Genomic DNA, 14941 nt, shown 5'->3' on the forward strand with positions numbered 1-14941 from the left:
CTATTGTAAATAGAGCTGCAATGAACATTGTGGTACATGACTCTTTTTGAATTATGGTTTTCTCAGGGTATATGCCCAGTAGTGAGATTGCTGGGTCGTATGGTAGTTCTATTTGTGGTTTTTTAAGGAACCTCCATACTGTTCTCCATAGGTGCTGTACCAATTCACATTCCCACCAGCAGTGCAGGAGTGTTCCCTTTTCTCCACACCCTCTCCAGCATTTATTGTTTCTAGATTTTTTGATGATGGCCATTCTGACTGGTGTGAGATGATATCTCATTGTAGTTTTGATTTGCATTTCTCTAATGATTAATGATATTGAGCATTCTTTCATGTGTTTGTTGGCAGTCTGTATATCTTCTTTGGAGATATGTCTAGTTCTCAATTTCTACAACTCTTTCTCCCTCATATGGTCATCCTGAGATTGCACACTGCTTGGTAATCAGTGCATGCTCACTGAATGCCTTCTGTTACTATTATGACCATCATTTTCAATAGGGATGCTGACTGTGCCAGTCCAGAGGCCCACTGCAACCCCCTGCCCCCATCCAACCTCCACATCTCCTCCTGGGGGATAGGCTGTAGTCCTCTCTCTCCTTTAGTACCTATACCCAGAGAAACATCAAACTCAGTCTGTGAAACCTACGGAATATCTTTCAAATGTATCCTCACCTTTCCATTGCTATGGCTATTCCCTTGGCCCAAAATGGTATTCTCTTACCCTTCCCCACTTTTCAAAATCTTTCCTATCCCTCCAGGGCATCTTTAAATGCTATCACCTTTATGAAGTTTTCCCTGACAGATGCACCAACCGGCAGCTGAAAGTGTTCTTTCCTCTCCCTCCAAACCTGCCCCTGCAGATGCCTGTCATCTCGCCCATGAACGCTTCCTGCCTTTGCCTGCTATGGCTTTGAGCTTTGTGAGAATGGAAATCCCATGGGGGTAGTTTAGTTGAAAAAATGTGTCCATTACATCAAAACCCACTTAATAAATTTCTCCTAGAAATCAGTGCCAGGAACAAATCTGCTCCAACAGATACATTTGTTTATATTCTTTTATCAGACAGTGGGAGCCTCCTATGGTTTTTCCCCTTTTACCTCAGCTACCAGGAAGCTTAGAGCAAAATTACAGTAACCACCTCCAGGTGCATGGAAACACCTGTTAATCTACATCTGTTAGCTGGTCTTTGTTCTTTTCTTTTTTTTCACGAAGTCTTTGTAGGAGTAGGTGATTTATACATACTAAATAAATATAGCATTAATAGCAGTTCTCCTTGATGAACTGAGCATCCTGAAAAGGGATAACCACCTTATGTTTGCAGAGGCTTCCTCTGACACCTAAGGTACTTCCCATCTTCCTCTTAGTATTGCTCATATTAGTAGGAAAGGAGGAAAAGTGGATGTTTATTTCCTCCCAATTATACAAATACGAATCTCAGATATTAGAATTATAGAATACTAGGATTAAGAAATCCTAATCTGGATCAACTTCCAGAATGATGAACTAAGGATCTCTGAAAATCAGTCCCCCACAAGAGCAATGAGAACCTGGGCAAAAATTGTCACAACCAACTTTTCAGAACTCTGGAAATTAACAAAAGGCTTGCAACTATTCAAGGAGTGGTTACTCAAGAACAGCTGAATCTCCTTAAGAATAGTGACTTTTGTTGCTTTTTAAGTTGCTCTAGAGACATCTTCTCTCCCCCGCTCTGTGACAGCCTTAAAAACTAAAAGCCTCTCAACCGTGGTAGCTGGGAAAACAAGCAGCCTAGCGCCACTGAAAAGAGCACAATGAGTGTGGAATTCCCCAGCATTCTATCCCCAGGGAATTGTCACGATTTTACCTGCTTGGAAGTTCATTGAAAGCCTCCACTCACAGGGCTTGTTTTACATAAACTAACTCAGAGATGGCTCAGTATAAAACAATCTTTTCCCTGAGGTGTTGGTCCAAAAAGATCAGCAGCAATTGTTTAACATTGCTGCTGTCTGAGGTGGTGGAGCAAACAATACACTGACAAAAAATAAAAAACAAAAGGAAAATCTGGGAAATGAAATGTCCATTGGAGGCTTTGAAAAGCTCCAGGGTAATGCCAGGAATCTAAAAGACCACACAAGTATAAAACTGTGTGCATGCCAAGGAAACCCCTGAGGTTGTTATTAATTAAGATGTTAATTATAATCCCCAGGGTAACCACTAAGAAAAGAGCTGAAAGAAACATAGTAAAAGAAATGACAAATTTAAAATGGAACAACAGAAAATATCTATTTAACACAAAAGAAAGAAGAAAAGGAAGAATTTTCAAAAGATATAAGAAACATAGAAAACAAATAGCAAAACAGGCAGACATGAATCCCACCTTACCAGTAATCACATCAAGTGTAAATGGATTGACCACTCCACTCAAAAGACAGAGATTGGCAGAATGGATTTTTAAAAACAAACAACAAAACAACAATAACAAAAAATATGACTCAACTGTATGCTGTCTACAAGAGATACACTTTAGTTTGAAAGACACAAATAGATTAAAAGTAGAAGTATGGAAAACTTTTGGATACACCATCCAACAAGACCTTGAATGGCTATACTAATATCAGATAAAAATAACAAAATTGCCACGAAAGACAATAAAGAAAATTTTATAATGATAAAAGAGTCATTCCATTCAGAAGACATAACAATTAGAAAAATAATGCATCTAAAAATAGAGCCTCAAAGTACATGAAGAAAAAGCTGACACACTTGAAGGGAGAAATAGACAATTCAACCACAATAACTGGATACTTAAATACCCCACTTTCAATAATGGATAGAACAACTAGACATGAGAACAAAAGGAAATAGAAGACTTTAGCTATAAATCAATTAGACCTAACAGACATCTCTAAAAACAATGAAAATAATGGCAGATACACATTCCTCTTAAGTGCACATGGAACATCCTCCAGAATAGACCATATGGTAGGCCTTTCTCAATAAATTTAAAAGGAAATCACACAAAGTATGTTCTCCCACCACAACTGAATGATATCAGAAATTGGTAACAAAAGGAAATTTGGGAAATTCACAAATATGTGAAATTTAAACAACACACTCCTAAATAACCAAGGGGTCAAAGAAGAAATCACAAGGGCTATTAGAAAATACTTTGAGATGAATGAAAACAAAAATACAACACACCAAAACTGGAGTAAATGGAGTGAAAGCAGTGATCAGAGAGAAACTTGTAGCTGTAAATATTTATATTAAAGAAGAAGAAAGATCTCAAATAAATAAACTAACATTCTACCTTGAGACACTTGAAAAAAAAAGAGCAAGGTAAAACCAAAGCAAGCACAATTAAGAAAAATAATAAATATTAAATCAGAAAAAAAGATGTAGAGAATAGAAAAACAATGGAGAAAATCAATAAAATCAAAGGTTGGTTCCTTTAAAAGCTTTTGTTAGTCTGGTCAAGAAAAATAAGATAAAAGACTATGAACTAAAGCGGTGACATTACTACTAACAGAAATAATTACAGAAATAAAAAGAATACATACAAAAATCAGCTGTATTTCTATACAGTGTCAATGAACAATCTGAAAGTGAAATTCAGAAGACAATTCCATTTACAATAGCATCAAAAACTACTTCAGAATATTTAACAAAAGGAGTGCAAAAATAATATTCTAAAACTACAACACACTGTTGATAGGGGTTAAAGCATGCCTAAATAAATGAAAAGACATTCCAGGTTCATGAATTGGAAGGCATGATGCTGTTAAGATGGCAATATTACCCAAATTGATCTACAGATTCAACATTATCCCTATCAAAATCCCAGCTGGCTTCTTTGCAGAAATTGAAAGCTGATGCTAAATTTCATATGGAAAGGCAAGGGACCCAAAATAGCCAAAACAACCTTGAAAAAGAATAACAAGTTTGGGAGACTCACACTTCCCAATTTAAAACTTACCATGAAGCAATAATAAACACAATAGTGTAGTCTGGCATAGGTCAGACATATAGATATATGGAATAGAATTTAGCACCCAGAAATAAACCTTTACATTTATGGTCGACTGATTTTAAACAAGGGTGCTGAAAACATTCAATGGGGAAAAATAATTTTTTCAAAACGTGGTACTTGGGCAACTGGATATTCACACAAAAGAATCAAACTGGACCCCTATCTCACACCATAATCAAAAATTAACTCAAAACAGCTGATTGACCCAAATGTAAGGGCTAAAATGACAAAACGCTTAGAGGGAAACAAAGAGGTAAATTTTTGTGACCTTAGATTAGGCAACGATTAAAAAAATAGATAAACTGAACTTCATCAAAATTAAAAACACTTGTACTTCAAAAGATGCCATCTAGGAAGTGAAAAGAAAACATATGGATTGGGAGAAAATATTTGCAAATCATATATCTGATAAGAGATTTTTACCAGAATACATAAAGAACTCTTACAGCTCAAAAGTTAAATGACAAACAACAGAAAAACGGGGCAAAGAATTTAAAGAGACATTTCTCCAAAGATATACAAATGACCAGTAAGCACATGAAACGAAGGTCAACATCTTAGTCATTAGGGAAAGTAAATCAAACCCACAGTGAGATATCACTTCATACCTAACAGGATGGCTAAAATAAAAAAGACACACAATAACAAGTATTAGCAAGAATGTGGAGACATTGGAGCTCTCATACTTTGCTCAAAGGAATGCAAAATGGTGCAGCTACTTTGGCAGTTCTCCAGAAGTTTAACTATAGAGTTACCATATGACCCTGAAATTCCGCTCCTAGGTACATACACAAGAGAATTGGAAAAATATATTCACACAAAAACTTGTTCAGGAATGTACACAGCAGCATTAATCATAATAGCCATAAAGTTGCAACAACTCAAATGTCTTTCAACTTATGACTAGATAAGTAAACGTGACTAATACTCAGCAATAAAAAGGAATGAAGTACTGATACATGTGACAACATGGATAAACCTTGAAATCATTACCCAAAGTGAAAGAAGCCAGTCACAAAAGGCCATATCTTGTATGATTCCATTTATATGAAATGTTCAGAATTGGCACATCCATAGAGACAGAAAGTAGATTGGTGGTTGCCAGGCTAGGTAGGGGTGGGTTAATGAGAAGTGACTACTAATGGGTATAGGGTTTCTTTTGGGAGCCATGAAAATGTTCTGAAATTAGATAGTGGTAATGTTACAAAACTCTGTGAATATGCTAAAGATCACTGAACTGTATATTTAAAAGACAATTTTATGCTATATGATTACATCTCAATAAAGCTATTATAAAAAGCTCAATTCGGGGCATTCTTCTATAAGAGTCCTGAGTAACCAGCCTCTATTTGAATACTTGTAATGATAACACTCTCTCATCTACATAGGGTAGACTGCTCCATTTTTGGACAGTTCTTTTGAAAATTGTTTTCCTAACCATTAAATTCCCCACCATCTACCACAGTACCCAGTACATCAAAAGGGCTCCTATAGTAGAATAAAATTCTGGATCAACATTTCATAGTGATATTTTTAAATGAAAAAAGTAACATGAGAGTATATTATGTAACAGAGCTTCTATCATAATCCCATTTAAGTAACTAAAAATGTGCAAATTATATATACCTAACATATATTTAATATAGAGAATATGTATCATATATAATCTTTCATATGTATAGAATATTTCTTGATGGATATTTAAAAATCTTTAAGTAGTTACTTCTGAAGAGTCTTAGGGAAAGGGAGGTTGCAATAAGACCTTTATTTTTCAACTATAACCTTCAGTACTGGTTTAATTTTTTTTTTACCATAAGCAAATATTATAATAGAATTTTAAACAACTTAAATTTTAGGAAAAAAATTTATTTTTGATTTGGGTGGTAATCCCTGATATTCCAGTTCACTATCTGTTATTTGGGTCCTTATCAGTGCAAACTCCCTGAGAAAAGACCCACTCTGTTCTGTAGCTAATGCTCTGTAGGTCAGGCTCTAAACAGGCGGTTGGAAAGGGCATCTGAGGTTCCACTGACAGCCGTCTGCCGACTGTAATTGTCACTGAAGACCAGAAAGTCTGCCTCCAAGTTGCAAGCACCATTTTTCCCTTACGTGAATCCTGTGCAAAGAAACCAAGGGCTCCCTCGGGCAAACTCCCTCATTCTCCATCTGAATCTCCTCTCTGGCAGCCAAGTCAGCCAAGTCAGTGCGCAGCCTGCAGCTCAGGGCTGTGAGCTAGTGGACTAAATAAATAATTTACTAACTACTTGGCTGCCCACACAAACATGTATGTCTCCCTGTTCTATGCCAGACACGAGGTCTGCCCAGATGGAGTTTATAGTTACTACATCAAGACCTTCTGAAGCTACTGCAGAGTCTTTCAAAACCCCCAAAAGTTTAGGTCTTTGATCTTGAAGCCCCACATCTTTAAGAATCTGCCTCCAAACTTCAAGACTCTCTGGAGGAATTCTTAGACTAATAGGGCTATTGCCGGTGTCAGCATAGCATAGCTGGCTGGTCCTAGGCCTAACATTTTAGAACTAGAAGGCACCTCATTCAATTTAACCTTATAAATGGGGCAACCAAGAGACTTCTTTAAGGACATGTTATTAGCTCATGGCAGGCTCAGGTTTCCTGACTCCTAATCCAGTTTTGGTCACTCCTCTCCCTCTCTGTGGCCTGTGACTTCCTCCAGACACTTCTTGGAGCAAGCACAGCCCCACTCCTTCTCTCCTATCACTCCCATCACCTAAGAAGTCCAGTGGTCCTTCACACTGCCTTAAGAAAGGCCTCTGCACTCTGTGTTGAGAGCATCCAGGGCTTACTCTTTGGTTTTCTCCTTAGGATTTCAGTGGGTTTTGACAACTGGAGGTGGGAGGAAGGCTGTGAACAAAGGATGGCAGTTGGGTAGGTGGACTGGACAGTGATTAATCAGAGACTGAACTTGTACACAGGGAGGGGTGGCAATAAACCTGACACGTTTGCCCCCCATACTCCAGTTCCTTAAAAGTCAGCTTTCCCAAAGCCCATTCTCACTATGCCTCACCATGAATATATGACTATTTCATCTCTAAGGTTAATTCAAGCATACCTTCTGGATCTGCTCCAAAACCATACAAACTCCTAGGGTGTTCTGAATAGAAGCATGGTACGGCTGGGGCCCAACTTCCTGTCCCCTCACAGGCTGCAAGGATCCAAAACTCCCTTCCTGGGACTAAAGCAATGGGATATTTGGAGGATACCTGATTCTTAGAGGGACGAGATGAGGGAGAGGGAGACAGAATGGGAGAGAGAAAGAGAAAGAGAGAATTCGTTATCTGATTATTAGTGATCTGACGGACCAGGTGCCCAAGTTACCACGTTGCCTAGAAAAGCAAAAATTGTCATTTAAATAGCTTCTCCTCAATCACCTCTCCCTGCTCAACACTAGCAATTATCCCTGCTCTACATTAGAAGTCAGTCATAATTATGAATACAATGTTACAATGCTAATCTGTCACAAAGTGAAATTAAATATCTTGCAAACCATGTAGAATTTAATGGAATCAATTAAAGGCTTGTTAGAAAGCAGAACTGCAGACCATATCACTGGCAAATGAGGATCAGGTAGATTTGACCAGTAAAAGATAGAAAAGGGAAAATCAGCAAAAGATGGAAGGATAATCCACCTGAGAATAATTTAAATATCAAAGTGTGAAAAAAAAGGCTTGGATAAAAAGTTAAGTTTTGGGATATTTTTGCAAAAATGAGTCTTTCTAAGAGAGTGCTAAAAGTCAATCACAAAACAAAGGAGGTTTAATTGTGCTATTATACAGTTCTGTCAACACAATTAAGCTGAAAAGTTAACAGTTCTTTTGTTGTGTATTTATTCTACAGTTTAGTGCATAGTTGCGATGACAACCTAAGCTTCTTAACTAAAAAGTGAAAATAAACTTAGTTTCATCCTTTCCAGTTTCATTTTATTTATTTATTTATTTTTGCGATACAGGGGCCTCTCACTGTTGTGGCCTCTCCTGCTGCAGAGCACAGGCTCTGGACGCGCCTGCATTGGCAGGCGGACTCTCAACCACTGCACCACCAGGGAAGCCCTCCAGTTTCATTTTAAAGGTAAGTTTCCAATCAAAAATTTTTACTGTGAAATTTTACACCCCTGTTTTCTGTGCATTTATTTACATTGGTCCTTTCTCTAATACCAACCTCCTCAGGTAACGAAGACCTCCTGAGGGTTCCACAGTCCTCAGTGTAACTGCCACCTCTCTGAATTATGCACCCTCAGCCACATTCACTTGATAGGTTGTTATAGAAACACACAGGTAATTGTAACATAACCAACATGACTGAGCCCTGTTTACCAGGCACTGTTCCAAGTACCCCATGTGCATTAACTGGTGAGGAAGCGGAGGCACAGAGAAGTGTAAAAACTTGCCCCAAGTCACACAGCTAGTAAGTGATGGATGGCACTGAGTTTGCCATGTGGCTGCAGAGACCACGTTCTTTTCCACGATGCCATAAACATATCACGTGCATTTGGACTTGACTTCATGAGGGAAAGAATACTGATTCTCCTTAAGGAAGAAAAGATGTTCTAGAATTATCCCTGAGCTTGGACTCACCTGGCCGTATTTAGGTTCCGATACAGCTGCCCAAGGGACTCCAGCAGCCTCCCCTCCATCTCCCGGTCCCTGAGTTGCTGAGCCAGGGCAAGCCAGTGCTCGTGGTAGGTGATACATGCCTCGGGGCTTGGGGACACAGAGCTGTAGAAATGGCAGAGGGATTTGGTGACCTGAAGCTGACCTGAACATAAAGCAGGAACACGGATGAGACGACTGGAGATAGGACAAAGGAAAAAATGTCTTCTAACACTTATTTCTAAAGCATCCCAGCAGCACGGGATATACTCACTCTTCAGGTGTTGATGCCTTAATCCAAACAGCAATGCCATTTCGTAACAAAAGCGGCCACTGGCCAGCTGGTGTCGATACACCTCAACTTGGGCCAACCAGAGAAGCACCTGTACTAATTCCATGTCTGTCTCCATGCTGGCCTGGAGTTTAGAATAGAGTTGCACAGCCTGCAGAAGATAGTCCCTGGCTGGCTGCTGAGTCCAGGATTTAAGGGTCAGATGGCCAAGATTGGCCAAAGCCACCGCCTGGTTGCGCACATCCCTTGCCTCCTGAGCTCTGTTCAAGGCCCAAAGATAGCTGTTGGCTGCCCTGTTCACCTGGCCTTCACCTTGAAGTGCGAGTCCCAGGAGGTTATGGACCACTCCCTTTTGGGTAACACTCTCTGTCTCCTTCAGGGAGTATAATAGTGGCTCAAGGATGTCCAAAGCCTTCTTTGCCTGGCTGGCTAAGAGATAGGCCCACGCCAAGCAGAGGGAAGACTCAAAAGCTTCCTGCTCACTCAGCAGCTGGCCTAGCATCAAGGCTTGGCTCAGGTAGTGGATGGCACCATCAGGAGACCTATGCTGGAGGTACACTTTGGACAGGATGAGACACAGGGTCCTCTGGGTGCTCTGATCCACCTGCTCCTCACAGGCAGCCAGTGCCTGCCTGAGTGCTGGGCACGCCAGGGAAGAAACTTCACCCCAGCTTGGGGAGGGGATGCCAAGGAGCTTGGTGGTGTTCTGGAGGACCAGGTGGACCTGCCAAATTGGAAGGGCCATCCCTTGGGTGCTCTGAGTACCACGTTGCCGGACAGAAGCCACCGCAAGGTGTGGCAGGTATTTCTTGTCATAGAGAAAACTCAAGATAGTGGTTGCAGCATCCAAGGTGGGAGGGTGTCCAGAGAGGAGCTGCAGGCGCTCAGCGAAGGGCAGGACCTCATCGTGCCGGCCGAGGATTAGGAGCAATCGGACGGCCAGGAAGCAGGCTCTGGCCTCCAGGGGGCAGCTGCCCGACACAATGCCCTGCCTCAGCACATAGGCCACCACATCCAGCTCACTCTTGGCACTATACTCCCGGTCAGGCAGGCAGACCAACATGGCACCTGCCTTTTCCAACAGGCCCGAGCCTTTATGCCTCAGCCTCTGCCTCAGGTAGATGGCCGCCAAATTGATGTACAGGGCAGCCGCCAAGGATAGGTCCTTAAATGCCCCGTTGAGAATGTGGATGGCCTCCTCAAAGTACACCCTGGCCTGAGAGAGTTTGACCTTCCTAACGCTTAGCCGGCCCAGGAGGAAGCAGAGCCGGGCATGGGCCCAGGTCATGTGGCTGCGCTTGGCCCACTTCCTCGAGGCCTCCAGGTAGGCCACGAGCTCATCCTCCTCAGAGTAGCTGTAGAAGGAAGTCGTGAGGAAAGAGAAGGAAAAATCATAGAGGCTCTTAAAGTGGTCAGCATAACCCTCGTGATCCAGAAAAGCCAATATGGGGGTGAAGTTCTCAGCCTCCTCCTCCTCCTGACCGGTGTTCAGGTCCATGAGCAGCTCCGGGTCATCGAGGTCATCAGGCTCTGGCAGGTGATAGGTGTCTGAGGAGGCTGAAAGTAGCTCCTCCTCCAGGCTGGAGTCCTCGGAGCTGCTGGACTGTCTGGAGCCCACGGCCTGATGCTCCTCCCAGGCTCCACCAGGCCGGGTCTCCTTGAAGCCTTCGGGCTGGGACGCTGTAAGGGACAGGCAGAATTGAGCAACTCTAAGTACCTGCAACTATGGTGGCCAGCTCTTGGCAAGAGGACAGGACGCTATCCTGGACAGGACTGGACAGGACTGGAGGTCAGGTTCAGCATGATCTCTACTCACCGCTCAGATCGTTTGGAAGACTCTGGATGGATTCAAACCCACCTGGATAGAGATGAAGGACGAACCTATGTTAGGTCAGAATGGCCCAGTATGCTTATGCCTACAGGTGCTCCCTGACCAGTGGCCCCTTAGGACACTTTGTGTTTCAGTTTCAGACCATCTGCCATCCCTAAGGTACCAGGCAGCATCTTCCCTTCACCATCAATGCTGCAGGGACCTGAAGATCATCTTGTTTAACTCACTCACCTTACAGTTGGGAACTGAGGTAGAAACGAGAACAGAGTCAGAGAAGAAAAGCCAGAAACATGAGCTCTATGACAAGAGGTGTGGGTATGGGTGGGGGGGCAGGGGGTGGAATATGAAGGCCCAAATGTCTCAGCAAGTTTATGACAAAGCCATGAACAGAACTCCAAGGGCAGCGCACTCTGTGGCACTGCCTCCCATTTATGTATGTACAGCCTTCTTCCTTCCTCCATTCATTCATCATCCATCCACTCAACAGACAGACTCAGCGTGCACAATGTGCTTTGTAAATTTGACAGCATGAGGCGACCAAATGTAAATAATGAAGAAAAGAAGGTAAAGAAGCATCTACAGTTCCTAAGTTTTGTTCCCTAAAGTACCTTGGTGGGATGAGGTGGGAGAAGGGACGGTCTTGAGCAGTTTTAGACGTCTTGAGTTTGCGGTACTTGCAGGAGCTCTAGCAGAGAATGAAATAGATCTGCAGCCAAGGAGAAAAGTGGAGACTTGCAAATATGGATTTGTGACTGACAACAGGTCACAAAGAGTGGGACAAAGTCCCAGAAGAAGGATTTGGAAGGAAATACAAAGCAGGTGGGGGAGGAGTGGGGAGAGGGGATTCGTGAATGAGCCAGAAAAACTTCAGCATTTACTTGCAGATGGGAGCCAACGAAGGAGACTGAAAAGGCAGTCTGCAAAGAGAAAAGAGGAGTCAAGGAGACCAAGGTGGCTTATGGTGCAGCCACCTAACATAACAAAAGTGAAATAAGACAAAGTGAGAACCAAGAAGTCAACCTGGGGTTTGGCAGCAAAGAAGTTGACCCCCTTGGCTAAAGCAGCCACAGTGGAGCTTGTGGAGGCAAAGGCCAGGTTCATGCTCCATAGGACAAGGGCTGCTAGAAAGAAGATTCTACCTCTTCCTGGCAAAGAAGCAATAGCCAGCCACCTGTGCCTGCACTCTGAGCTCTCCAGTGCACTTTGAGGGTAGCAGGCCCCTCACCAAGTCAAGCCTCCACTTGCTATTCTCTAGGGAAGGCTTCTTCTGTGAGTGTCATTGCACACACTTAAGATCTGTAACCCCCAAAGGTCCCACAGCCAAACACAGCAGAGCTAGAGAGCTGGACTCTGGAGAGCTGTTCACGCACCTGGCCCTCCCTGACGTTGCGGAACACGTGCCAGTCTTATGCAGTCATTTCTCTGCAGGCCAGGACCACCGAGAGCACAAATGATGCATGAGTTACCAAAAAAATGCTTCCTCTGGGAAGAAGAATTACAGGGCATAGGTCTTGGGGGAGTTGGAATTTCCCAGTAGGATGCACCCTCTGCTGGTTGCCTTGGTGCCAGGGATAGCCTGTGCAGCCTTGCACTCCTGGTCTGTAGATAAGAGCTAATGGACTGCCTGAGACCTGCCCCTGGACCTCTCTCAACCACTGGATCAACGATTGGCAGATACCCCGGATCCAAGCCTGTAGCCACCCTGCCTTCAAGGCAGACCCCAAGTAGTCCTTGATTTTTAGACCTTTCAGACCTCCTGCCTACCAGGCTGCATTCATAGCTTCAGCTTCCTGGCTCAGCCTGGTGGGGCAGTGTGATCGGTCTGCGGTGAGAAAGTGCTGCCAGGGCTGGTGCTGATGCCTGGGTGAGGTGCTCTTCACAAATGTTCCTGTGCCTGCGAGAAACTCTGCAATTCCAACCTCTGCTCCGGGAGCTGGCCTGAGGGTCCCTTCTGCAGAATCTCTGGCTGCACCCATGAAATGTGTTGCCATGTAATCTGGCCATACAGGAGTAGACACACCATCACCATCACTGAAGAGATAGGAGAAACAGGAATCCCTCCTCAAACCCTGTCAATGAATGCACTTCCTGACACAGAGCAGTGGGCCCCTCCCAAAGTAAAAGAAAAGAGTATCATTCATTCACTCAGTCAGTCATTCAGACACTGCTGAAAACTGTGCTAGGCACTGAGGTCCCTCACCCACCCAAAGCTAACACATCCGACAGTCCCATGTCATTTTGTGTCAGGGGCAGTGTGGTGAAGTAGGGATTGTCCTGACGAGAAGATAGGGGAGGGCAGTTCTTATCCTGGCTCAGGCACTAATTCACTTGGGCCTCAGTTTCCTAATCTGTAAAATAAGAGGAGAAGTCATCTCTTAGGGTCCTTCTAGCTATGACATTCTATGGCTCCACCTTTATTACTGGGGAGCCAGACCTACTTCAGCCCTAGAAGGAAAACCCTCAGCCACAACTCAGGGAGTTTTCTTCTCCAGGATTAGAATGGGAGGCTCAATATGGCCAGCCTCCCATGCTATAGCGGAGTTGATTTCATCACATCTCAGAGTTTCTAGGCAGCAAGTCCCCCTCCACTCCAGAACTGTCTGAAATGCAAAGTGAAAATGCTGCTAATCAAATATGACCCAGGTCATCAACTCAACCGTGGTCATAGCCTCACATTCATGCATAGGATTATACTTTAGAGATATTCTGTTTCTAGTTAGGAACACCCCCTTAATCTTGAGGAGCCTGGGCTTTCACAGGGTCTGAGGAGCGAACACTCACTAAGCCGGTAGACAGATGTTATGTCAGTCTGAGCAAGCGTGTGGAGGAAGCTGGCACACTCAGCTTTCCTGTCACTTCCCGGGACCCCCAGAGAGCATCTTTCCTCATCACTGAAAAAGGTGGCGTTCTTGCTCCTGTATTGAGGCAAAAGACATGGACACAGATCAGTGCAAGGTTCCAGACACTACCCCTTCTCTTTTCGCCCTAGGATGTAGTGAAGGACACAGAGGAGCCATCAACCCACGTGCCCAGAGCTGAACTCAGACTCCTCATCTCACTGTTGTATAATGTATTTATTTATACTGCCAAGGAAGAAGAGCTGGTAGCACCTCATCTGTGCAGAACTGACCTACGCCGTTGCTGAATTGATCAAAGTGGCAATGAAAACACCCCTCCTGTTAAGACTGCATCTCCCAAGAAAAGCAAAGCCCCTTCCTTCGACTCCTACCCATTCTTTGAGACCACATGGTGACTATTTTTAAGGGAAGAACTAGGAACTGGCTGCCCTAAATGTAAGAGTTGGAAAAGGACCATTAAAAGATGTTTCTTTGACAGGTTATTTCAAGAAAACACTCGGGACTAATGACACAATCTAGAGGAACAATGGAGAAAACTTGACTGTGGTCAGAATGAACCTTTCACATTGGATGTTGACATCGGATTCCATGACACAGAACAGTGTTATGTAGCATTAAGATAGAGAAAGAAGGGCTTCCCTAATGGCGCAGTGGTTGAGAATCCGCCTGCCAATGCAGGGGGCACGGGTTCGTGCCCCGGTCCGGGAAGATCCCACGTGCTGCGGAGCGCCTGGGCCCATGAGCCATGGCCGCTGAGCCTGCGTGTCCGGAGCCTGTGCTCCGCAACGGGAGAGGCCACAACAGTGAGAGGCCCGCGTACCGCAAAAAAAAAAAAAAAAAAAAAGATAGAGAAAGAAGGCTAATGTGTGGGAAGGGGGTAGAAGGAGGGTCAGGGGGCTGGAAGAAATGATTATAAATAATAGAGTTCTGTATATTCACTCTATTGTATAAACTAATTGTTAAAACTAATTTGCTCACTAGAGGTCTGTCATAGAATCAAAGAATATGAAAATTAGAAGTGCCTTGGAAAGTATTCAGTCCAGTGCCTATTTGGACAACACTTAATATCTCTTTCAGTTCTAAATATTCTTTAAACTTTAGAATCCAGTTTTAAAACAAAAATAAATATTCTTTAAACTTTAGAATCCAGTTTTCTTTAAACTTTAGAATCCAGTTTTAAAACAAAAATAACTTAGAAGCCTAAGAGTTAATAATAGCTAACACTTGGGAGGGGCTTATTATGAATCACACACTATTAACTCATTTAATCTACACAGTTGCCCTATGATACAGGTACTATTCTTATCCCCTTTTTACAGAGGAAGA

General features: G+C 43.2%; 1 protein-coding gene across 1 annotated transcript in view; it reads right to left on the reverse strand.

The window, feature by feature from the left end:
• The window catches only part of SH3TC2 (SH3 domain and tetratricopeptide repeats 2), a 64650-nt gene that overhangs the window by 14711 nt on the left and 34998 nt on the right, over window positions 1-14941 (reverse strand). The window contains exons 9-12 of the mRNA XM_019924682.3: window positions 13539-13672; window positions 10743-10784; window positions 8909-10606; window positions 8620-8800 (exon numbers count right to left, since the gene is read on the reverse strand). Coding sequence (XP_019780241.2) covers window positions 8620-8800; window positions 8909-10606; window positions 10743-10784; window positions 13539-13672 — 2055 coding nt within the window. The remainder of the gene's footprint in view (window positions 1-8619; window positions 8801-8908; window positions 10607-10742; window positions 10785-13538; window positions 13673-14941) is intronic.

This window comes from Tursiops truncatus, chromosome 3 (genome assembly GCF_011762595.2).
Source record: "Tursiops truncatus isolate mTurTru1 chromosome 3, mTurTru1.mat.Y, whole genome shotgun sequence".
NCBI classification, from domain to species: Eukaryota; Metazoa; Chordata; class Mammalia; order Artiodactyla; family Delphinidae; genus Tursiops; species Tursiops truncatus.